General features: G+C 37.2%; 2 protein-coding genes across 4 annotated transcripts in view; one reads left to right on the top strand and one right to left on the bottom strand.

Annotated features, from left to right (window-relative positions):
• The window catches only part of HADHA (hydroxyacyl-CoA dehydrogenase trifunctional multienzyme complex subunit alpha), a 54,718-nt gene extending 42,917 nt beyond the window's left edge, over positions 1-11,801 (bottom strand). The window contains exon 1 of the mRNA XM_031951415.1: positions 11,641-11,801. Within this exon, the coding sequence (XP_031807275.1) occupies positions 11,641-11,707 (67 nt within the window). The 5' untranslated portion in view covers positions 11,708-11,801. The remainder of the gene's footprint in view (positions 1-11,640) is intronic.
• Positions 11,802-11,902: 101 nt separating this feature from the next.
• Positions 11,903-26,789, top strand: part of HADHB (hydroxyacyl-CoA dehydrogenase trifunctional multienzyme complex subunit beta) — a 53,583-nt gene continuing 38,696 nt past the window's right edge. The window contains exons 1-3 of one of the 3 annotated variants that reach the window (XM_031951418.1): positions 11,903-11,997; positions 24,097-24,171; positions 24,280-24,318. In XM_031951418.1, the coding sequence (XP_031807278.1) occupies positions 24,105-24,171; positions 24,280-24,318 (106 nt within the window). In that variant the 5' untranslated portion in view covers positions 11,903-11,997; positions 24,097-24,104. The other 2 variants (XM_031951417.1, XM_031951419.1) reach the window with 2 other exon arrangements.

Raw genomic sequence — 26,789 nt, 5'->3', positions numbered from 1 at the left:
AAACTTTAAGGAGTTGCAAAGCAGCCTTCGTAGATGTTCTTCATGGACTGGGAATGAAAAAAAAAAAAATGGAGGCAGAGGGAAGAGGAGAGAGATCAGAGAACGCCACTGCCTCTCAGTCTCCTTGTATCATCATCATTATCATCATCATCCTCTCACATGAAGAGAGCCATTCTACAGGTCTGAGTTAGACCTCCAGCAGCCACTGGCAGGTGGTTCCTGTATGACAACATGGTCAGACCCTTGGAAGGAGCTCTGAAAACAGCTGAGCAAAATCCCTGAAGCTTGGGACAATGCACCCTCCACCCTGGAAACAGAGCCCTACTTTAACAAAGAGTTAAAAGCTGAGTAATAGGCTAGGAAAGTGAGCAGACAACAGAAAAAGTTTCTGACCATAGATAGTTACTATGGTGACCAAGAAGATCAAAACACACTTAGAAGATAAAGTGAAAGCTCCTACATCCAAAGTCCCCAAGAAAAATAATTAGTCTCAGGTTATGAAAGAGCTCAAAGGGGATTTTGAAAATCAAGTAAGAGAAATAGAAGAAAAATTAAGAAGAGAATTGAGAATGATACAAAAGGAAACAGAAAAAGTTAATGAGAAGAAAGCCTTAAAGAGCAAAATTTGACCAAATGAAAAAGGTTACAAAAGCTCACTAAGGAAAATAATTCCTTAAAAATTAAATTCAGCAAAATGGTCAAAGGATATGAACAGACAATTCTCAGATGAAGAAATTGAAGCTATTTCTAGTCATATGAAAAGATGCTCCAAGTCATTATTAATCAGAGAAATGCAAATTAAGGCAACTCTAAGATACCACTACACACCTGTCAGATTGGCTAAGATGACAGGAAAAAATAATGATGATTGTTGGAGGGGATGCGGGAAAACTGGGACATTGATGCATTGTTGGTGGAGTTGTGAACGAATTCAATCATTCTGGAGAGTAGTTTGGAACTATGCTCAAAAAGTTATCACACTGTGCATACCCTTTGATCCAGCAGTGTTACTACTGGGATTATATCCCAAAGAGATCATAAAGAAGGGAAAGGGACCTGTATGTGCACGAATGTTTGTGGCAGCCCTTTTTGTAGTGGCTAGAAACTGGAAACTGAGTGGATGCCCATCAGTTGGAGAATGGCTGAATAAATTGTGGTATATGAATATTATGGAATGTTATTGTTCTGTAAGAAATGACCAACAGGATGATTTCAGAAAGGCCTGGAGAGACTTACACGAACTGATGCTGAGTGAAATGAGCAGGACCAGGAGATCATTATATACTTCAACAACAATACTATATGATGACCAGTTCTGATGGACCTGGCCATCCTCAGCAATGAGATCAACCAAATCATTTCCAATGGAGCAGTAATGAACTGAACCAGCTACGCCCAGAGAAAGAACTCTGGGAAATGACTAAAAACCATTACATTGAATTTCCAATCCCTATATTTATGCCCACCTGCATTTTTGATTTCCTTCACAAGCTAATTGTACAATACTTCAGAGTCTGATTCTTTTTGTACAGCAAAATAACGTTTTGGTCATGTATACTTATTGTGTATCTAATTTATATTTTAATATATTTAACATCTACTGGTCATCCTGCCATCTGGAGGAGGGGGCGGGGGGAAGGAAGGGAAAAACTGGAACAAGAGGTTTGGCAATTGTTAATGCTGTAAAGTTACCCATACATATAACCTGTAAATAAAAGGCTATTAAAAAAAAAAAAAAAAAGATAAGGTTCTAGCCTCTGGGTTGCAAGTATACCAAGACTAGTAAACTCCGAGACTAGATATTAATCCTGTTCATCCTTTTGTTGGAATGGCATACTTAGCATTAAGTTCCCTACTTCCCTACTTCTTCCTCACTCTTTATTATGTAATTTAGAAAATACCCTCATTTTTATTGGTTCTGTGGACAGTGAATTGATCTACTGACATCATACTGCCTCCTATATAAATTTGAACCCTGAGGGGCACTGGGTTAACTCTTCCCTCCATTGTGGGAATGGAAACTATACATGAAGATTGACCTTAAAAGCTTCCCCTTGTTTTTACCCTTATTCTCTTACTCTTGTTCATAGCAATAAACTTTGCTAAAAGCTAAAAAAAAAATTAAATTCAGCAAATGGAAACTAATAACTTTATGAGAAATCAAGATACAATAAAAGCAAAACCAAAAAGATGAAAAAAAAATAGAAAAAAGTGAAATATCTCATTGGAATAACAACTGACCTGGAAAATATATCCAGGAGAGATAATTTTTAAATTATTGGTCTACCTGAAAGTCATGATCAAAAAAGAGTCTGGACATCATCTTTCAATAAGTTATCAAAGAAAACTATCCTGATATTCTAGAATCAGAGGATAAAAAAAAATTGAAAAAACTCACTCATCACCTCCAGAAAGAGATCCCAAAATGAAAATTCCCAAGAATATTATACCCAAATTCCAGAATTCTCAGGTCAAGGAACAAATATTGCAAGCATCCAGAAAGAAATAATTCAAGTATAGTGAAGTGGTGCACCATCAGGATAACACAAGATTAAGCAGCTTCTATATTAAAGGATGAAAGGGCTTGGAATATGATAGGATTATAAGCAAGAATCACCTACCCAGCAAAATTGAATATAAATATAAAAAGGTGAAAATTCAATCAAATAGAGGATTTTAAAGCATTTATGATGAAAAGACCAGAACTGAATAGAAAATCTGATTTTCAAACACAGGACTCCAGAGAAGCATAAGGAGGTAATTAGAAAAGTGATATAATAAGGGATTTAATAAGATTATGTGTTTGCATTCATAAATGGGAGGATGATATTTGTAATTCAGGACTTTATCGCAGTTAGGAGGAATATATATAGTCAGAGGGCACAGGTATGAGTTGAACATGAAGGGACAGTATCTTAAAAAAATGAAATTAAAGGGTGAGAAAGGAATACACTGGGAGAAAGGGGAAGGGAAAAGTGGAATGGTGTAAATTATCTGCCATAAAAAGAGGCAAGAAAAAGCTTTTACAGTGGAGAAGAGGGGAATGAGAGGTGAAACAAGAGAACTGTACTTCCATCAAAATTAGCTTTATGAAAAAAAATGCACATGCAATATGGGTACAGAAATCCAGGAAGGGGGGCAGAAGAGAGGGCATGTTGGAGGAGGAAATGATCAGTAGTAAAACACTTTTGAGGAGGGTCAGGATAAAAGGAGAGAGGGAAGAGAATAAACAGGAGAAATACAATTGGCCAAGTAAATGGGAAAAGAATTTTTAAGCAAGTTTCTCTGATAAGATCTCATTTCCCAAACATAGAGGGAACTAAGTTAATTAAAAAAAAAAAAAAAAAAAAAGAGCCATGCCCCAAATGATAAATGTTCAAAAGATATGATCTATGCCCAAAAGGCTATAAATTTACCCATATCCTTTGACCTTACAATATCACTACCAGGCATGAATCCCAAAAGAGATTTTTTTTTTTTGGCTGAGGCAAGTGGAGTGACTTGCCCAGGTCACACAGCTAGGAAGTATTAAGTGTCTGAGGTCAAATTTGAACTCAGGTCCTCCTGACTTCAGGGCTGGTGCTGTGTCTACTGCACCACCTACCTGCCCCTCAAAAGAGATTTTTTAAAAAGGAAAAGACCTATTTGTACAAAAATATTTATAGCAGCTCTAAGGAAAAAAGTGAAAATTAGGATGCTCATCAATTGGGAAATGGCTCAATAAATTATTATTATGATGAAATATTATTTTATGAGAAGTGATGAGAATGCACTCAGAAAAATCTGAAAAGTCCTCTATGAACTTAAGCAAAGTAAAATGTACAATATCAAGTTATAACAGTGTTGTGGGAAGATCAGCTGTGAATGACTGCTATTCTCAGCAGTAAAATGAAGTATTTACAATGAAAAATGCTATCCACACCCAAAGAAAGAACTGATTTTTGTCTGAATACAGACTGAAGCATACTTTTTTGTTTTTAATTTTCATAAGCCATAACTTATTCAGCCATTTCCCAATTCACGGGCATCTACTCATTTTCTAATTTTTGCTACCTCAAAAAGAGCTGCTATAAACATTTTTGCACGTGTAGGTCCTTTTCCTTTATGATTTTCTTGAGATACAGACCCAGCAGTCTACCTATGAAAAATTAATATTTATCTGAGTATTTAGATATCTATTTGCACAAATGCTTTGTGATTATGTTCACATAATTCCTGTGTTGTGTTTTGGTAGGTAGGCTCTCAAACATTTCATACTATATTGTTATTTTAAGTGGAATTTCTTTATGTTTTCCTACTGAGTTTTTTTTTTAATATACAGAAATGATACCCTGCAACTTTCCTGAAGATAATCGTTTGCATTACATTTTTAGTTGCTCTCTAAGTAAACCTAAGTAACTTACATTAGCACCTGCAAAAATAGGTTTCTTTATTGCTTATGCTTATTCTTTTAGTTTATTTTTCTTGTCTTGCTATAACTAGCATTTGTAGTATAATACTGAATTATTGTGTGTATGATGGACATACTTGTTTTACTCTATCTTACTGTAAAGAATTCTGGTTTACCCAGGTACAGATAATGCTTCTTCTTGGTTTCAGATAGATACCGCTTATTTTAAGGAATTTTATTCCTCTTTCTAGTGTGTGTAACAGGATTGAGTGTTGCATTTTGCCAAAAGCTTTTTCTTAATTCACTGAAATAACCAGCATGATTTTTTTGTTGTTTTTGTCACTGATAGGAAAATTATAAGTAAAATTGGCTCTATTATTGAATCAGTCCTGCATTCCTGGTATAAATCCAGCACAGTCATAATGTATGATCTTGTGATATGTTGCTATATCACATCCCTGCTCAAGAAACTTCAATTGTTCTCTAGATTCTTTAGGATAAAACTTCTCTTGTGGGTTTTAAAATCTGCTCACAATTTGGCTCCAAACCTTTTCAGACTTTTTATAAATTACTTTCTTTTATGCTCTCTACAACCCAGCCCAAATATTCTATTCTTCAAACAGGACATTCTACTAGCTACATGCTTTTACCCAATCTGTCTCACATATCTTGAATGGACTTCCTTAATTCTGCCTCTTGGAATTGCTATCTTCCTTCTAAGTTCAGCTTATGTGCCAACTCCTATAAGACTTTTCCTGATCTTCCAGATGCTAAAACCCTTTTCCAATTACTCTGTATTTATTACATACATACGTCTACAAATTTCTTTTCCTGATCAAATGTAATTTTACTAAGAGCAGACAGAGCTTGTTTAATTTTTATTTTTGTTCCTCTAATACTCAGCACAGTATTAGAAAACATAGAAGATATTTAATACCATTTATTAAATCAACTAAGAATCTGAAATGCTTGATTCCTAATCAGCCTCCCTCTGCACTAACCCTTCTAGACCCATTTTTATGAAGCCAATTTTAACCTATAAACCAATAACTCCTCTCTAATTAATCAGAATTGAAGTAGCTACATAATGCTAGCACTTGATTTTTTTTTTTTTTTTTTTTTTTTGGCTAAGGCAATTAGGGTTAAGTGACTTGCCCAGGGTCACATTGCTAGGAATATTAAGTGTCTGAGGTCACATTTGAACTCAGGTCCTCCTGACTTCAGGGCCGGTGCTCTATCCACTGTACCACCTATCTGCCCCTAGCACTTCATTCTTAATACTGTCTTACATGGTTTAATTCAGCAATTCAATCATTAAAGAACAATGAATTGGAGTTAGAGGAACTAGTTTCGAATCCCAGTTCTACCAACTACTAGGTTTTCAACTTTGAGCAAGTCACTTAACCACTATGAGTCTGTTTTCCTGATCTGTAAAATAAGAGTCTGCACTAGCTAACCTCTAAAGTCTCTTCCAGTCCTAAATCATATGATGGTACATTGTAATTCTGATTGTGTTTTTCCTTCATGAAAGCAGGACCTATATCTTACCTTAGCTTCTTAAACTGTGGTTCGTGACTCCATGTGGGTTATCAAAGCTGAAAGTAGGGGTTACAAACTTATGATTTTTTATCAGTAAATATGTTATTTGCGTATCTATTTTATATACTCAGGTTCATGTAAAAATTTCTTAGGCAAAAAGGGGTTGCAAAAGGAAAAAATTTTAAAAGCCCAGCTCTACATTATCTTCCCCAGTGTTTAACTCCAGGTCTCTTAAGTGTAACTTTAGACTTTAGAGACTTTAGAGAATGCCCTGGATTCAAATTTAGCCTCCTGAACTTACTGCTGTGTAACATGGAAAAGTCAAAACCTCTCTAAGTCTTGAGTTTTTTTTTTTTTTTTTAATCTGTAAAGTGGGAATAACATTTGTAGTACCTACCTTATGAGTCAGCTCTAGAAACCTTAAGGCGCTAAATAAATGCCATTTATTTAATGTTTTTGGAATGAATTATTAGAGGTTGTAACATTGCTATAACATTAATGATCAAAGGTCTATAAAACTTGAAAAGGAGAATAAGATGGGATGGGACTGAGCAGGAATTGATTGATTTAAGTCCTACTTCTACAGCTTTAGAAATAACCATAACAGTTTTTGTTACCATAGAGGAATATATATCCTCAGTATTTTCCTCAAGCATTTAATCTCATGGAATTTAGCTGGGTGGTTGATGTGGAAGGTCGGCATGGGGTTGTAGAGAGAATGGCAGAAAACAGGATGATAGTGGAGAAATTTATCAGATAGTAGTCAACAAGCAATCCTGAGAAGACCCCAAGAATACTCAATTATCAGGGTCCAAGTCAGGATAATCAAGAAGTCACAAATATGCAAGCACAGTAGGATTGCACTGTAAAAGGTCTAATCTAAGAGGCTTGGACAATGTCAGTGTTACCAATGTAATGTAGACAGGACATCCTGCTTCCTATTTGAACGATCTGTGGGAATGGGTAGAAAAACATCATCTTTAAAAAGGAAAAAAAAAAAAAGGCTAACATTAACAACGGTGGGGAAAAAAGGGGGGGGGTGTACTTAGTGAATATGTAGGTCTATATTTCCAGAAAAGGTGAGTGGAGTGGATCTTAGTTAAAATAGCTGCTTCAAGATGTGTTCCTTATAGCTGACAAATGGAATTATGTGGGCCAATAAAACAATTAAATAATCCAGGTGTTCACTACCAGTAAGGCAGTAAGAAGATAAAATCCAGGTCATATTCCTCTTCTTCCAAAAGCCACAGAAGAGAAAAAAGAGTTGAATGCATAAATATTTCAGAAAGACAGGAGCAAATTAATATTTATGTGACTGATTTAATGTGATGCACCAGAAATGACTAAATCCAGATAAACCACTAACTGATAACAAAGCTATCTCATAAAAAAAGTTTTAACAAGAAAAACATGTACTTATATTGCCAATATAACTAGATGCTACTGAAGCCTACCTGTGAGTGATTCTGGGCAAACCATTTAACTTCACAGTTTCTCAATTTTTTCATCTGTAGAAAGGGGATTGTACACTCCTGACCTCACAGGATTCAGCTAACATATTTAACAGATATCAGCAAATATTTGCTAATTAATTAAATTATGTGCTGGGCACTGTGCTAAGCCAGTCCTAGTACACAAAAAGCAGTCACCCATGGTTTCAAGAAGTTTCCATTCTACTGAGGAATTGTCATAAGATAAAGCATAGAGCAAACTTTGAAATATTAAATAAATGTGAATTATTATATGATATTTAGTCAAAAGCCTTTGAATGTAGCAAATTTTTAAATTAATTTTCAAATGCATTCAAATCACATAATGGCTAAGGACAAACAAAAAAGAACTTTAGCATTTACGACTGATGACAGGAAATATCTGTTGCTCCACAAAAACAGCTATTTTTCTTTCTAATTAAAACCAATTTCCTCACTAGTAATTTAACTTTTAAATTTGTAAAATGTTCTGGAGTAAAATGTTCTCTGAAATGGGGGGAGAAAACCTTCTGCAGAAAACCAGTCTGAAATGGGAAGTGGAGAAACAGTATGTGGGATGACATTTCAAGAGGATTCCTGATGAGGAAAGTGGATTTCAGAAAAACTTGGAAAGACTTACATGAATTGATATTGTATAAAGTCAGCAGGACCACAGGAACAGCATACACAATAACAGCAACATTCTGTAATAATCAACTATGATAGAGACTTAACTCTTCCCGGTACACAATGATCCAAGACAATTTTGAAAGACCCATGATGAAAAAAATGCATCTACATTAAGAGAAATAACTATGGAGTCTGAATACAGATTAAAGCATACATACTATTTTCACTCTCCCCCCTTCATGGTTTTTCCTTTTTGTTCCAAATTTTTTTCACCACAAATATGATTGATATTATTGTACATGTATAACCTATATCAGTTGACTTGAGGAAAGGGAAAGGGAGGGAAAAAAAATCTGGAACTAAAAATCTTATAAAAGCAAATGCTGAAAACTATCTTTACAAGTAATTGGGAAAAATACTATTTTAAAAAAAGATAACCAGACTAATTATTATAATATCTTTAGTTAATATCAAGCACTGAAATCACAGAGTAAACTATCAGGTTCTTTTTAACAAAAATCTTACCATTTTCCATTTACTTAAGTCATTTCATAACTAGCAGCTTCAATAAACTTTGGCCTACATTCCAGCTTGCCTGCTACTGAGAGAGTAACCTTTGCCCTACTTTCTAAACATTCCAGCAAATAAAACAAATTGATTCAGGAAAATATTATACATATATCTTTCACTAACTATAGTACCAAAAGAAGACTAGATTTTGTTGAAACTGCAAACACTATTTTGAAAATGAAAGCTTTAATCATTTTCTTAACATTTCACATTGGTGGAGAGGGAAGAAGGAATAGGATTAAAGAAGAGAATAAAAATATTCACTCAACCAGGAAAACACCTTCAATTTGTAAAAACATATTAATTCATTTAATATGTCAGGGTCAAGTAATAACTTCTCCCCTCTTTACTAGAGAAGATAAAGGGTTAGGGCATCAGTGTTATAAAGTTAATTTTATCTAGATCATATTCATTAGGCAGCCAGTCAGCAGCAAATTTACACAAAGGTCTTGAAGTCATTAAGCCCTAAAAGTGAGAGGTCAATTTCTTATCTCTAGATAGGTTGATAAATTGTTAAGCTTGAGTTCAGGGCACAGATTACATTCAATACATAAAGACAGAAAAAAATCTCCAGGCATATAACCTTCAAAATCTGTGGCTATATACAAAACTTTAATATATTTTAAGACTACACTGGACTAATAGCTTCATTAATGTAGATCTTTCTCCAGCAAGACATCAATTAATATTTGCCTTTCTATCCTGTGCAATTCTTGTACAGGTTTTTCTGTAATTACAATCCTAGTTTTTTTGGCCTAGACATTTGATTTCATTCATATGATCAACTCTAGATCTGGAAACGCTTACCAATTCATCATAATTTATTATTTAGAGATCTGCGTGGAAACAATGAAAGGTTAAGTGATTTGCTTGATGTCAGTGTCAGAAACAGGATTTAAACCCAGGTCTCCGAATCTCTACAAGTAGCCTTCTCTCCACTTTTAATACACGAACATCTTATGTACAACACTACATGAATGCCTCTATGCTAGGCCTCTCAACATTAGTATAAAAAGAAACAATTTTTAAGTGATAAAGAATATGAAATCATAGAATGTCAGAACTGGAAAGATCTCAGAGATAACTCTAAAATGGAAGACTGGAATAGATGGAGAAACAAAATCGAAAAACTTAAAAAGATTGGCTCAATTATCACCCTGCTGGATTTCAGATCATCTGATTCCTGTGTTCTTATCACTGTAGTCAGAAGACTTGTGTTCCAATCTAATTTTTATTTAATACAGTGTCACCTTTTGGTGCATTAGCATGACTTAATTATTTGAAGAAAAACTGAACAAAACATCAGGGCTCAACATCCTGAAGTCACATGAAATTAAATGGGAAAGAAAACTCCCCAGGTCCAAACTTAGAAGTCACCTCACTCACATTATTTCTTTTATTACAAAGTTACTCCAGAAAGTGACTTTTCATTGGTTAGAACTGCTTTCCTCTACTTTATCAGAAACTCCCAACATAGTGCAATTCAAATGGGCCATTGACTTGTAATGTATAATCTTAACTGAGGTGCCTTTCAGTCAGACTTAAAACTAGAACCAGGTGTTCCTAACTCTGGTTCCTGGCATATAATAGCTAAATAAATGCTGCTGAGTTGAAACCAAAATAATCTAAAGTTGGCCCTTTACCAATCACACAATCTCTTTAACTTCTGCAAGATCAGAAAAGACTGGACCTGTAATTGTATTAATATGGCAAATGTCAGACAACTCTTACCCTGCAATTTTCAGTCTTAGCTGCCCATTGTACTGAGATGGTGTGATTTCCCCATATATGAGAAACAGGATTTGAAAAGTTTTTTCAAGTCCACTCTACCAGGTTAAGTCTCACCTGCTGCAAAAATAGTTTAATTCCAGAAAACAGCTCGAGAATATTATCTCCTGACAAAAATTACTTCTCATATGAGGCATTTTCAATCTAATTGGATAGTTCGGGAAGTTCTGTACTATATTCTTCGTGAAAGGGCACTTTAAACAATACAGCATGTATGCCCAGAAGAAGAACTCTGGGAGATGACTAAAAACCATTACATTGAATTCCCAATCCCTATATTTTTGCCCACCTGCATTTTTGATTTCCTTCACAAGCTAATTGTACAATATTTCAGAGTCTGATTCTTTTTGTACAGCAAAATAACATTTTGGTCATGTATACTTATTATGTATCTAAGTTATATTTTAATATATTTAACATCTACTGGTCATCCTGCCATTTAGGGGAGGGGGTGGGGGGGGGTAAGAGGTGAAAAATTGGAACAAGAGGTTTGGCAATTGTTAATGCTGTAAAGTTACCCATGCATATAACCTGTAAATAAAAGGCTATTAAATAAAAAAAAAAACAACAACAATACAGCATATACGTAGCTTTTTAAAGCTCACAAAACACTTTTAAGTACGTTGTTATCTCATTTAATTTCTGGGAAAATGTAGCCATTCTCTCCTCATTTTATTGATGAGTCACAGCAGGCTCAAAGCTTCCCCGCTGAAACACCAGCTAAAAAGTAGGACAGGTAAAGCATTTGAACCCCCAATCAGGATTGTTCCCACCTAAGGAAGCTGAGTGATGGAGTTAAGGGAAGGGGCATTCTGGCGGCTCAAGCGCAGGGGTTAGGGAAGGATCCGCGAGCGGCCGTGCAGAGTTCGCCGAGTCAGGGGTCAGGGCAGGACCCCAGGTCGAGCGTGGACTATGCTCGTGACCTTGGGCAAGTCCCGAGACCTCCGCTCGCCAGGGGCTGGGAGCAGTGAGGGAGGGGCGGGGGCGGGGTGAGGTCCAGAGGCCGCTCTCTGGCGGCGGGGCCCGGGCGGGAGGGGAGCGAGAGTCGCCCCTAGTTGCTGCGAAGTGCGGCAGGTGGGCACGCCGGGCGGGACGCTGGGGGGGCTGTCGGCCCCGCTTCGCTCCGTGGTCGGCCCGGGGGCGGGGCCCGGGGAGCGGTCAGTACCTCTGCCCCCCCGTCCCTCCACCCTCAGGGGGTCTTCGGCTCCCGTATCCGGCTCCCCCCTCTCCCCGCATTCCCAGCAGCTGCCTCACCAGTGAAGCGGCGGGCGCGGGAAGCCGTCAGGCGGCAAAGGCTGCCAATTGCCCGGGAGACCACCATCTTGGACGGGCGAGGGCGAGGGCGAGTGCGAGCTCGCGCCGGGAGCGGGGCAGCGGCGAAGCAGAGGTCCTCGGTGCCAGGGACGCTACCCACTCAGGCCTGCCCCGCACACTGCCGGAAGGAAACCGAGCCGGGGGCGAGGCTTCCGCGGCCGCCTCCGGTGCTCTGTTCGAGAGCACGCGGGCGGAAAAGCCTCCCTGGCTCGTCTCAAGGGCAGAAGACGCCCCTTGGCACGGGGCGGGGCAGCGGGGAATTTTTGTCAGGCGAAGAGCGGGGCAGCCCACGGACGGGTACGCGACGAGTGGGGGAGGGGGGGGAGAGCGGGGCGAAGCACCGGCCCGGAACTGATGGGGGAAAGACGGGGGCGGGCGGGGCGGTGTCATTTATAGCCGGCCGCTGCTTGTCCGTCAAGTTCAGCTCTAGTTCCCAGGATCACTCTCGGGCACAAGGTCGGACGATCTAGAACTGAGGTGAGCTAGGAGGGGAGGGCACTCGCCCACGCACTCATCCGACCCTCTTCCCTCACCGCTGCGCCCTCGGCCCTGGCTCGGCGGCCCGGCCCGCCCTGCTCGAGATACCCGGGGCCTGGGGGGGGGAGGGGACAGGTGGGACGGGACGGCACAGGTGTAAGGCGGGAGAGGCCTTTCCCCTCTCTGAGCCCCTTTTCCTATTGTTAAACGAAGAAGTTGGACTTCATCTCCATAGGCCTCGGTTGGGGCTGCTCAGACTTTTTCCATTTGCGACCCTTTCTCCTCCCAGAAATGTTTACGCGACCCCGGGTATGTGGGTGTATAAAACTAACTGATAATGCGTCCCTTAGCGACTCCCCCCGGGGGCCGTGCCCCGCAATTTCAAGCCGACTCCAGGCGCTCTTCTCCAAATCTGGAAACCCCCAGCACACCGCTGGCACGTTACGGACTTTGTTGGAGGCAGCGACTATTGCCGCTTGTTTGTTTATCTGCATAAATTTACTCTTTCTCCTACACCGCATGTTGAGAATAGAGCCAAGAGCTGTCAGCCGTCTGAAGGCGGTCTCGAACCCAAGTTCCTGGTTCAGCGCCCTTTAGAACGCAGGTGCAAGTCCCAGCGGTTGGTCGGTGCGGGAGCTGTTTTTGATCCGCTATCGCTGGCCCCGCCCTCGCAACGAGCATTTATTTAGCCACTGCGCAGGGCCGGGTCACCCTGGGGTCCCCAGCGTTATTCACATGTTCGAGCCCTAGGGACTTAGAGCAGGACGATGGGTTTTCAGAGGGATGGGACGCATCTCTGTGCCTTAGAGCCGGACTGCCCCACAAAGAGCTCGGTCTCTGACCGACTCGGACGGGGCGAAAAAGAAGCCAACGCATTTTCTACCCGGTAGAATGAAGCTTGGTCCTGTGAAGAGCTGGCTCTGGAATGTGTGGGAGGGGAGGAGGCATTTTAAAAAAAAAAAAAAAAAAAAAAAAAAAAAAGAGGATCCGGGTTAAAAAGTGGTCTGAGGCTCCCGGAAGGGGGGGAGTAATCGGGAAGGAGCAGTTAACCTTTATATTTAAATGGTCTTAAAATACATTTTGGTGCATTAGTAGCGATAGAAAGCCCTGGGCCAGCCACGTCCCTCCAGGAGTCTGTTTCTTGCTTTATAAAAGAAGGGGACCGGATTATTCAGGGACTATTTTGATCTTTAGGGCATTCTCCCCACGGAGGCAGAGCTGGTACCCCCCGAACTTTGAAATTGTGTATCTGTACGTTGTACATTGGCAAGCAACATATATTTGCTGAATTGTAGGGAGAAAATTGACCCGGTGCTTTGTCCATAGCTTGATCCCAGCGATGATGTTATTGGAAATGATAAGATATAGGGATGAGTTAAAGAAATTTAGAATGTCTCATCTGGAGAAGAAACTTTAAAAAATCGCCTACTTGATAGGTAATTTGAAGGACTGTCCTATTGGAGAGAGGGATTCGGTTCTTTCTGGAGGTTAAAACCTGAAGTTGCTAAGATAACTTAAAGCCCAATAAAGAACTTCTTTGGCTAATGTGGAAATAGTTTGCATGACTGTACCTGTATAACCGATGTCAAATTATTTGTCTTCTCAAGGAGGGGGAAAGGGAAGGAGGGAGAGAATTTGAAACTCAAAATTAAAAAAAAAAAAAAAAGAATGTTTAATCTTATTTACATGGAATTAAAGGGGAAAAATGTAAAAAAAAAAAAAAGAAAAAAACTCAACAACAACAACAAAAAAAAACTTTCAAGGTTAAAGGCCCAAAGTGAGATGAGATGCCACCAAAGGTAATGTTTCCCATTACTAGACATCCTCAGGTAGATTGAATGACAATTTGCCATTGATGATTTGGATATAGATTGGCAAATTCTGAGATTCTGTAAATCTGTGAATGTCATGTTCTCAAAGGCTCAGTATTACATAAAATCATGAAACTTAGATTGTCATAAAGCAAGGACTATTTAACTCAATAAACTTTTGTTAAGTGCTTTGTTATATGTCCAGAACTGGGAATACAGATAAAAATGAAGTTTCTTCTCTCCAGAAACTTAAAATCTTCTGGGGGAAAACACACAGGTAGGTAAATATAGGTTATATACCTTGTAAAAACAGAGTAGTGAGGGTTTGGAGAAGGTTAGGAGTACATAATAACTGTGGGATAAGGAAAAACCTGTAGGATGTGACATTTGAGCTAAATCCAGAAGGGAGCTATGGGGTTCAAGATTAAAAGTGAGGAAGAAGGTACAAGTAGTATATGGAAATAATTTGACAAACACTTGTTAAAAATGATTACTGTCAGGACAGCTAGGTGATACAGTGAGTAGAGCAGTCCTCCTGAAGTCAGGAGGATCCAAGTTCAAATTTGATCTCAGCCACTTAACACTTCCTAGCTATGTGACCCTGGGCAAGTCACTTAACCCAGATGCAAAAAAGAAAAAAAAAAGTTTACTGTCCATAGAGCAGTATATAAGCTGCCTGCTTTGCAGAAATACAAAATTTACATGAGTCTGAGTCCCTGATCTCATGAAGCCTTCACTGATCTATTTAGACCAAATGTCAAGCACACATTTCAGAAAGCTTTCCTGGGTTACTCTAAATCTAATAGTGATGTTTCCCTCTCCCAAGTCTCATTTAGTACATGCTACCTGACTATTATTTTTCTGAATACAAACATGTCTTATCTTCTCAGTTGTATTGTCAATTACTTGAGAGACAGTTGGCTTATTGGATAGAAAGCATAATTTAGTTAGTAAGACTTTGGTGGGAGTTCTTAAAAGTCACTTAATTTCATCTAGCCTCAATTTCTTCATCTGCAAAATGAGAAAATAAAAGTACTTATCTCACAAGGTTGTTATGAGAATTAAGTGAGATATGATGTGTGAAATACATCAAATACAAATTTTAAAACTATTAAGGTCAGGGACATTGTTGATCATATTTGTAAATTTTGGTTGATTAATACTCAGGTAAGACCATTTTTCTTGGCTTCCAGACCACTTCTATTGGGAATACATTGTTCATCAGACTTTGAAAAGACAATCTAAAGGAGAATTTCTGAAGTCTAGTTGGTATAGACTGCTTCTATCACTCTTTTTAGAAAAGAATGGGAGGGATGCCTGGATAAAAGCAGTGTTACTTAAGGTGCTTCAGTTGCTATACATGGCCTGAGCCTCATTTTGCTTGCTTACATTGTAAACAAGAGGAAGCATGGAAAACCTACATGGAGCAAAAACCTTGGTTAGGATGCCCTGGGATCAGATATTCCTTTTGACATATACTGGCTCAGTGACCAAGTGTTAACCTTTCTGTGCTCTCTGTTAACTCTCTAAGATTATATATTGTCTAATTTTTATAATAATAGCTTTTTACATTTCAAAATACAATGCAAAGATAACTTTCAAGATTCACTCTTGCAAAACCTTGTGTTCCAAATTTTTCTCTGTCCCTTCCACCCCTCCCCTAGACAGCAAGCAATTCAATATAGGTTAAACATGTGCAGGTCTTCTAAACATTTTCAAATTTATCTAAGATTATAAATTGAAGTGGTGGGAATTTCATTGATTCATTCAACTAGCATCAAGTGCCAAAAGTGTGCAAAGACATTTTCTAGGTGCTAAGAATGCAAAGATATGAAAATTTTAAATAACAAACAAAAAACAGTTCTGTTGGTCCTCCTGGAATTTTTTTGTTGTTCAGTTGATTCAATCTTTGAATTTTTTGTTATCCCATTGGATTTTCTTGACTAAAATATTGGAATAGTTTGCCATTTCCTTCTAGAGATCATTTTACAGATGAGGTAACTGAAGCAAATAGGGTAAAGTGACCATGCTCAAGATTATGAAGCTAATGTCTGAGGCCAGATATGAATTGAGAAATGGGAGTCTTCTTAACTCTAGGACCTGCATTCTTTATCTACTTCACCACCTAGCTAGGGAAAAATATTCTACACAGACATATACTCACTCACATGTATATATACATTTATGTATATAAACATATACATAAATTATTTTATATAGAGAGATGCAATTACTTTAACATAAAATTCTATCTATGAATTATTTACATATTTTCTATTTATGAATATATACGTGTATATGTGCACACACATTACATATATAAAGAAATTAGGAGTGCTTTCAACTGAGGAAATCAAAAAAGACTGTAAGAAGTTGTATTTGAACATTAAAGGAAGCTAGGGCTTATAAAGGGCAAGGTCATGAAGAAATCTATTCCAGGCAAGGAAGACAATCTGTACAAAGGCACAAAGAGGAATGCAATGTTCTCTGTACCAGCTAATAGTCCAGTTTGGCTGAAATGTAGCTTTTGTGAAAGGGAGTAATTTGTAATCAACTTGGAAAAGGCTGATATACTAAATCCAGATTGTGAAGCATTTAAAATCCCCCCAGAGGATTTGTCTTTTATCTTAGAGGCAGTAGGAAGCCATTAAGCTTCTTGAATAGGAGGGTGACCATGGGCAGACCTGTGTTTTGGGATCAGTCAGTCAGCATTTGTCAAGTACTATGCTAGACCCTAGAATACAAATACTTGAGCGAAACAGCCCCTGCCCTTAATTCCCTTATAGTCTATTGAGGAAAATGACAGGGACTCATGTAAATGTATGTAAAGTAGTTTCTAAGTGAGAAAAGACTTAGGAGTTGGGGAGATCAGGAAAGTTCTCTTGTAATACAACATGTTGGTTCAGTCCAAGTGAATTATTTCTATAAAATGAGTCACAGGAATTCTTATTTTGTTTCTTAGTGTATATATAAGTTTATATTATATTGTAGCCTGTTAAATGCAATAGTATTGTGTCTAAAAACGTACATATCTTAATTAAGAAATTCTTTACTGCTAAAAATGCTACCCTCATCTGAGTCTTCAGTAAACTGGTAAACTTGTTAAACTTGCTGACGCCAAAAAGACCCAAGTTCAAATACAGTGACCCTTACTACCTGTGTGAGCTTGGCCAAGTCACTTAACTTTAACTCAACCCTTTAGAGAAGAAAATGACAATTACTCTGTACATCTGCCAAGAAAACCTCATGGATAGTATTGTTGTGCTATGATCCTTGGAGTAAAAAGAATTGAATATGACTGAATAGTTACAAAACTGTGGAGGCGGAGTGTGATATATGAAGAACGGCAAAACTAGACTGGTAGGCCAAAGTGTGTTGAAGGAAAATAATTATGTAATAATACTAGAAGGTAAGTTAGAGATAGGTTGGGAAAGGCTTAAAATGTCAAACAACAAGAGCAAAGACCTGGAGTTCTTCAGCAGGAAAAGATGTGATTAAACTTGTGCTTTAGGGATATCTCTTTGACAGCAGTACTGAAGACAGGTTGGAGATGGGAGAGTTTTATTTATTTATTTTTAATATACATTGCTTTATAAATCATGTTGGGAGAGAAAAATCAGAACAAAGGGGGAAAACCATGGGAGAGGGGGGAAAACAATAGAAAAAATAAGTGAATATAGTACTGGGAGAGTTTTGAAGCAGGGAAACCAATCAGAACATTTGCAGGCTTCTGAGAAAGAGGTTAGTTACAAGTGTCTGAAATGGGACAGTGGCCGTGTGAGTAGAGAGGAGATGGAGAGATGCTGTGGAAATAGAATTGTCAAAAGCTGGAAACTTAAGTGGTTTATAAAAGCTGTAGGAGAGTTGAAAAGTGATGGGTTGACTCTAAGCTTATAGATCTGAGTGACTGGTACGCTCAACAGACACAGGGTTTCCATGCTTGAGTTTTATACACCAGTGATGTCAAAGATCTACTCCCGTAAGTGTAAAAACCATAGCAGAGTTGGAATACTTACTTACCTCAAACCCCAGGACTTTCTACTTTAGCACATTTCTCTTGACAGACACCACCTTAGTTTTTAACATGTGAACTATTTTTATTTCATCCCTTCAGCCAATTAGTTGAAAAGTATAATCCCAAATAGGAAAGTGGTTAATTTAGGTGAGTTTTCTAGAAATATTAGACTGGGATTAAGCCACATTTTTTAGTTTTGTTTTGATTCTTGTAATAATGTAAGGAGGATAAAGAAGGATAGGATAGAGAATAAATAGAAGATGTGTTTTTCAGATTTCTTTTTTTTTTTCAGAAGAATAAATTAGTAGTCAGTTATAATAGATATGAAAAGTAGCAAAAGGGAGCAGAAAGGTACACCTTAAAATGCTATATAAATGTTAATTATCATTATTATTTCTTCTAGGCAAATTAATGTCTCTTCTCTTTCCCCTTCCATTTGTTTTCCTATTCAAGAAAAGGAGTACAGATTGTAGTAGTTTGTAATAATGAACTTGCATTAGAAGAAGTTAGACTACTGACTGTAGATTAAAAGTAATGACTACTGTTTCTGTCAATCCAAGTAAGCCAAATTTAGGCACTGGCTCTTTTTATCAGTGTTGGGGAATTCCTCAGCTCAGAAATACTAAGATCTTCTTTGAGAGTAATTTTTCCACTGTGGTGTCTATGTCCTGAGCTCAATAACTCAAGGCAAGGATAAAAGATTAAAAATAAAATTATTAGCATCAGATATTGGATAGTTACTATATATATATGTGTGTGTGTGTGTGTGTGTGTCTATGTATATATATCAATATCAATGTGTAGAAACAACAGCTGTATATTTTTAGGGTTTAACTACATTTTTAGGGATATTGCTAGTGGTAAAATGAGCCTGTGAGGTGACGTCACTGTCCTTATTTGGAAAATTGAGTCATAAAGACAAAATGCCAAGGGATTTGGGGAAGAACTTTTTACCTTGGGTTCTCAGAAGTTACAAAGATTAAATTTGTCCTTTGAGGATATTTTCCCTTTAGATAATTAATGTTAATAAGACTATCCTGACGGGACAAGAGGTCTCTAGTGGAGGCTTCAGTCAAGACAGAGTCAATAGAATCATCATGAATGAAACACAAGACTCAAATATGGCTCTATTTGTACAACTATGTAGTGCCATTTATTTATTTTTTAACTTCTAACGTAACTCTGAAGGGGAAGACTTCCCTCAAAACACACAGATTGTCTCCTCCATATCAGCCATCAGATCCCCATGGCAAAAGTCCGAAATGTGCCAGACTTGTTTAGTCCTTTCCCTCTTCCAACATTTTCTTCTTCTTTTTCTTCTTCTTGACAATCTGGGCTCCCCATCCATATATATATATATATATATATATATATAGCTATGCAATGCCCTTTTCCCTGCCCCTCTCATCACTTAGAGAGGCAGCTGGGTGGTGAAGTGCATAGAGCAATAGTTCTCAAAGTATGGTCTAGAGAATCCTGGGGATCTCTGAAATCCTTTTAGAGGGTCTACAAATTCAAAAATAGTTTTTATTTCCAATATGGTAAATGTCTATAAATATAATCCAGATAAACAAAAACGCTTTGGAGAGATCCTCAGTAATTTTTAATGGGATAAAGATACTGAAAACAAAAGTTTGAGAACCACTGGCATAGAGCATTGGGCTAGAATTAATAGGACACGAGTTCAAATCTACCCTCAAGACAGTAGCCACGTGACCTTGGACAAGTCACTTACTCTTTGCTTCAGTTTCCTTAACTTTAGCACCTGCTTCCCAGGGGTATCGTTAGGATCAATTGAGATACTTGTAAAGTGCTTAGCACAGTGTCTGGCCCATAGAGGGCACTACATAAATGCTGTTACTATTATTACATTTTTAAATGGCCTATTGATGCCAAAAATGGGACGTAGATAAGAAACTATCACTATCAATATCACCTTTTCCAAAGGAAATTTAATCCCTGGGATTTCCTTTTTTTGAAGAACTTTCAGTTTTGACACCCTTCCCTGATTTGGTAGATAGGTAGTATCTGAAGTGGGATTGGAGGCCTGGCCTTCTGGGCTTTAAGCCCAGCCATCTAACTGCTTGCTTCAAGGAAGTTAGGGAGATAAGTTAAGTCCTCAGCCTGCAGATACTTTTATTTTCTTGCTGTGTGAAAAGATAAGACAGCCTAGAGCTTCCTGTTTAGAATATAAATTCTTTTGTAAAAATTTATGGAGCAGCACTTTGGGATATCAAATTTGGGACAAGTAGTAGAGGGTCATATAAATTTATAGAAAGCTTGACCAGACTTACGATGGAGAGAGCCATCTGTACCCAGAGAGAGGACTCTGGTGACTGAGGGTAGACCACAACACAGTATTTTCAGTCTTTGTTGTTGTTTGCTTGCATTTTGTTTTCTCTTTCATTGTTTCCCCCTTTTTGATCTGATTTTTCTTGTGTAACATGATATTTGTGGAAATATGTATAAAAGAATTGCACATGTTTAACATGTATTGGATTACTTGCCCTCTAGGGGCAGAGGTGAGGGCAATAGAGGGAAAAAAATTTGGAACACAAGGTTTTGCAAGGGTGAATATTGAAAACTATGCATATGTTTTGAAAATAAAAAGTTTTAAAAATAAAAAAGAGAAGAAAAAAAAAGAAAGCTTGACCAGAGACCCCATTAATCTAGATCATCCTAACAATATTTGAGGATGAAACTAGGAAAATAAATACTAAAAAATAAAAAATGAGGTGGAAAAAATTGTCAGTTTTTTTAACAAACTACTTTTTCTATGAAAGTTGAGCCACTATGTATGTACTTTTTGGTACTTTGTGCCAGTATCCTCTTTAAGAAGTACAAATTATATCCAAGAATACAAAGAAATAATTAAGTATATTAAGGATCGTAATTTTAAAGGCATTTTGAGAGACTGCTTCTCAAGATAATGAGAAGAGATGAAGGTACTACATACTTAGGAAAAAAATCAAACATTATTCCAAAAAAAAAAAAAATGACAGAAAATATGCTATATACATATGTGTATGCCTTATCATTAAAAAAACTTGAAAATAATCTACATATATATTAAAGGAATTCTTGATAAAACTATGAGAAAGGAATAGGCACTTCCACAAACAATACTTTACTATAGAATTTTTACTTTTAAACTTAAATACAAAATAGAATAAAATATATAATTTGTCCTCACTGAATCTCTTGAAATTAGTCTTTGATGGTTAGCTTATGTTTCTTGTGGATCTCATGTCAAATTTTCTTTTTGTTCTTCCTTTTCTTTTCTTTCTTCTTTTTTTTTTTCCTGAGGCATTTGGGATTAAGTGACTTGCCCAGGGTCACACAGCTAGGAAGTGTTAAGTGTCTGAGGTCATATTTGAACTTAGGTCCTCCTGACTTCAGGGCTGGTGCCTATCCCCTGCGCCACCTAGATGCTTCCTCATGTCAAATTTTCTTTTAAGTTTAGATCTTTTTAGAACAAAATCTTAAAAGTCTGGCAATTCAATGGATGGCTTTTTTTTTTCCTTTTCCTATTCAGGATTATGCTTAACTTCACTGCATATATTATTTTTGACTGCAGCTCTAGTTCTTTGATATATAATGTTCCAAGACGTGCAGTTTTTTAATGTAGTCTACTTTTAAAAATACTATTCTTATGTTACCTTGATTTTCCCCTTTCCCATTCAGATAGCCATTTTTTATATCAAAGAATCTAAAAAGGGAGCAAGGGGAAGAAGAGAGAAAAAAATTGGTCAGAACAAATCAAATCATGAAGAAATCTCAATATTTCATACCATATTAAAGAATGGAAGGCAGGGGATATCATCCTATTTATTTTAAAAACATATTTTGACAACTGAATTTCAATATAATTGATTTCCTGTATATTTTACTTTATTAATTTAAAATTATTCTGAGAAAATTGCCCAACTGCTCTGACACAAACAAGTTAAGAATTTCTGTTGTAGCTAGTGAGGTCCTTTGGCTCTGGATTATGTTAAGACCCTAGAATAGTACAAAACTTTCTAAATAAAATCCTTAATCATTTAAAAGAGGTTCACATAATTATTCATGTAGGAAATATCCAGTGGAAAAAGTATGCCTGTTCCAATTTCAGTAAGCATTTAGAAGGGCAATCCATAGAGTTAACCTATCAATTGTCTGTATCTCAGACTTTGAATGTGAAAATTGGATTGTGCTTAATTGAATAAGAGAAAGGCCAGGGGCTAGATTGCATTTTGGGAAATGCTTTTAGTGACCTCTAAGCATTAAGTTAAAACATCCATCTTTTTAATATAGCCAATATTCTGGTTGTGGTGTCTGGCTGCAAATCATATATATACCCATCCACCTCTGCCCAAAGACCTTCTGTATTTTTTATATTTTATACCACAGAAGAATTATTTAGCAGGATCTTGTGGCAGAACAGATAGCATTGGAGAAAGAAATATTTGCATTAAAGAAATGAGCAGTCCATATGAAAAAGAGCAACTGGTGGGAAACATCCATTTCTTTTGAATGTACATAATATCCAGAAATTTAAAACAAGTCCTCTGGCATGTGAAGTGGAGGTATATAAAGAATTTATAACAGGACATGGGTAAAAAGGATGAATTCGTGAAAATTTGGTATGTTTCTCTACCTAATAATACAGGAAATGGAAAAGACTAGAACTTAGAGGAAGACTGGTAGATATTTGGTACTAATGCAAAAAGCTAATGGATTAGGGAAAACTTTTTCAAATCTATCATATTTGATATCATAGCCTTAATATATTAGTAGAAGTTTTCTCAGGTGAATGATCTTATTTTATTCAGGTATTTTGCAATATTAAGGAATAGTTCAATTTCTTAGTTTTAAAGAATGACCACATTGACCACAACCTAAACAGGGATTATGTGCAAAACCAGTTTGCAGTGGTAGGGGAGAGGCATAGGGAATATTTTTAAAATAGTTATTTTGAGGCCTAATAATAAGTGGCAAGTGGCATAGCATTTTAAGTTTTTAAAAATTTAAAAAAAACCACTCAGCACCATCTTTCTAAGAGATGGCTATCTTTTCTCTCATGGATAAGGGACTAATTCTCCTTGGCTTCTTTTCAATTTATTTTAAATTGTAATCCTTTAAAAATTATGGAGTAGATCAATAAACATTTATGCAATGTTTGCTTTGTGTCTCTTAGAGGAACAAATAACATTCATTAACTTTCATTATGAAAAGTATATAATTGTTCCTATAGCAGAGACAACTTCTCATTAATGGAAATGAAATGGGCAATATTAAAATGGTAGTTTATCTGGGGCATCAGGAGCTAGCAGGAGAATTAAGAATATTGTTACATAAATTTTAAATATATACTTATGCCAGAATTTTTATCCCCACCTCTACTCTTCCCTCTTTTTTCCTTAACTTTTCTCTAACCAGCATGGCAACATGACATTGTGCATAAAGAGCAGGCCTCAAAATCAGAAGACCTGGCTTTTTCAGTAGAGCCTCTTACATCCAGTGGTTTGTATTTCTGGAGAAGAGACTTTCCCCAAGGCCTTAAGTTTGAGGGCAGGTACCAATTTTCATTAGCAGAGAAAATTTTCTCATCAGGAGTTTGCTATACCAGTGAATCACAGGTCTTATTAAAAATTTCTGAAAATGAAAAAGTATTATTTTTTAAAAAAATCTTCCTCTTTCACCTGTACCTGCTATCATATTTCTTCTTGCCTGCTTAAAGGATCTTTTTATACCCTGCCAAAAGCTTCTGAATGTTTGTATACTTTAGAATGTCTGATGTTTACAGTAAACCCTGCTTAGTGCTTGCCACCACTGTCCCATGTTATAAATTTTTCCAGATTTGAAAAGCTGTAAAACAGGAGCTCCTTAAAATGAAGAATGTCTTCTTATTCATCCAGAGTTGGCAGAAATAGTCTCGAATCCCATGTCCAGAAAGTCATCTTGGCCTTAGCAGATAGAATATCTTACCATTTATTAAGCAATAAGTTGGCTTTAAAGTGTTATACATGTATTGCATTTTACAGAATCTAGCTATAAAAACATGCAAATTATTTAGGTGATTTTTTTTTTGGATTTTTTTTTTTTTTTAAGATTTCAAAATGACTTCCATATTGACTCGTACTTTAAGAAATCTGCCTCTGACATACACCTGGGCCACCAAATTCCGTAAGTTAAATTTTCATTTCTCTTTTAAAAAATGAAAAAAACTTAAGATCTAACAAAGTCTAAATATTTTCTCTTTAAAAATAAATTTAAAATTATCTTGTGTTTCAGCTTTAAGATCGTTGACTACCTCCCAGCCACTGACAACAGGTATATTATAGTTATTTGCATGCATCTTGGGGATTCTAAATCTTGAAGTGTAAAACAGGTTAGGGAGGGGCCATCTTATTTATCATCATTTTCCAGTTATTAGTAGAGCATGTATAATATGTATAATATTTGCTAACTGGGTTCAGTTTATTATGATAAGAAAGGAGAAATCTGATTTGTCTTATAACAATAGCTTACATTTCTATGGCACTTAACACTTTATAAAGCATTCTTCTCACACAATAACCTTATGACTAAAGCTTCTTGAGGGCATCCCCATGGTCCACTGTTGGGAACTTTGATGACCAGCTGATCTGTCTGCTTATGGCCAAGTCCTGACACAATTAACTTGTACCAACAAACCTTATATGAACTTGATATATAGCTAAAAGCTGTCTTATTTGTTTTCATCAAGAGATTTATTTGCCTAGTCATTGTGACGAGATTAGGGTTAGCATGGTCAGGGAGTTAAATGATAAGGTTAGTGCTAGGTTGGGGAACCAAATGATAAAGTTTGGCTCCCCTAAACCCCTTGGGATTCGGTGCATGGTAGAGTGTCTTCTAATGGCGCAGGGATCCTTCATAAAAGAATTTACCAACCCGAAAAGCTAGACTGATAAAAAGAAATTTATTATTGGCATTGGCAAGTCAGCCTTTGCTATGCATGAAAGAAAGACTGAATTCCTTAGTGGCAAGGTCCTGACACAGAAGTTTACGGTCTTATTGTTATGCCACAGTTCTCTTTAACTGTTCTGACTTGGTTTCCCCTGAACTAGTTTCCTTTGTCTCAGTTTCCTTAGCTGTTCTGTTAAATCCCCTTAGTCCTAAAAACCCACTCTAGTCCATTAAGACAGGGGACCGTTTACTCTAAGGTTATATAATGCTAGCAAGATAAACAAGAGAGCAGAACTCCTGACCTTCCCCTGACCTCAAGAATTTACAATACCCCTCTAAAATATTCCAAGATACCTCACTGACATCTTTATCTCTGGGTATTCAGACATCCTGTCTCTGGGCTTTTAGGAGTTATGGTCTCCCCCCAACCTGACAGAAGCCTTCCTGCTTTTTTTGGGGGGAGGTCTTTGTCTCTAGGGTTATTTAAAGGAAGAGGCCGCTCTTATTCGGGGCTGCTTCATTCTTTGAGATGACAGCCCTGGGACCAACATGGATTCCTTGGTCCCAGTATATCTTTATCTCTATCTGACTGGATAATTTGAGACAAGAGTCCTGTCCAGTCAATTATACTCTCCAATTAATAAACTATTGAAAACTCTCTAATCTCTCTCCTGCCTCAGTTTCTCCAGCATTACATTATTAGGGAAATAGGGGAGGAAGATGAAGAGAGAGTAACGCTGAAAGAGAATGTTATTTCAGTGGGCAGAGGTTTGCTGCTATGCCAGGAAAAGAGAGAGTTTCCTTGGCATGGCATATTAGAGCCCCTGCAAGTACTGAGTTTAAAATTGGCTCTTTTTATAAAGTCTTGGCTACAAGCTGGGGTTTGCTCTTGATGGGGGCTAGTAGGTGGAGTTTGAACTGGAATCAGAATAGACAATCTTGGAATTGAATGGATGTTTCTTCAATTCAGTAGGGTTGGAATCTCCAGCTCAAGACTCAACTAGCCCCACCTAGATAAACCACTTTACTTAATTCCCTGGGGCGGGTCTCACAGAGGCAGGGTTTCAAGGAGCTTCAAGGGCTTTACCTCATGGCTCATTTCTAGAGTCAGAGAGGAAGAGTTTCGGGGCTCCCCTCGACAATTGGAATATTCTTGTCCAGCATATAGTGTACTCCCTTACAAATAATGAAATACCTAAAAGAACAAATTTAATGATCTGAAGGTTTTTTACTGAAGATGGAATTATAATGATATTAGTTGATTTCATAAATCATAGAATTCATATGGTTAGAGCTGGAAGAGCCTTTAAAGATCATCTTGTTGGGGTTTAGAAATTGAATTCCAAAATATTGTTGGGGTTAGGGTTAGGTTAGGAGGTATCTCAAAAGAATTTGTCGTCTTAGATCATCTCCAGTTCAAGAGGGAAAGATTTGTTTTTTATTGTGCTCTTGGCTGCAGGCTAGATTCTAAAAGAGAAAGCAGCAAAGTGGTTGTGGGGAGGAGGATAAACAGTATTTATAGAGGTAGAAGGATTTCCAATTTTGAGGTCTGTTTAGATTACTAGGGTTTCTAGGGTACTTCCAGTTTACTTAATTCCAAAGAAAGCCTTTGATTTGTTAATTTTATGAAAGCTTTTGATATGCTAAAAGATTACCTGGCTTCTACTGATATGCTAATTTAATGGTTTAGAGATTGGTTTAGATTTCAAGCTAGTCTTCTTCCTTCCAGATCCATCATTATTCTTATTACTTAGGCCTGCCAGAGCTGGTATTACTGTTATAAACTAGTATTGTTTTGTAGTTAGTTAGGTATCTTCAGTCCAGAACCAGCATAACTGAGTCCATAAAATTAGTTT

The sequence above is a fragment of the Sarcophilus harrisii genome, chromosome 2, assembly GCF_902635505.1.
Source record: "Sarcophilus harrisii chromosome 2, mSarHar1.11, whole genome shotgun sequence".
In the NCBI taxonomy this organism is placed as follows: Eukaryota; Metazoa; Chordata; class Mammalia; order Dasyuromorphia; family Dasyuridae; genus Sarcophilus; species Sarcophilus harrisii.
This window is presented reverse-complemented; position numbering and strand designations above follow the sequence as displayed.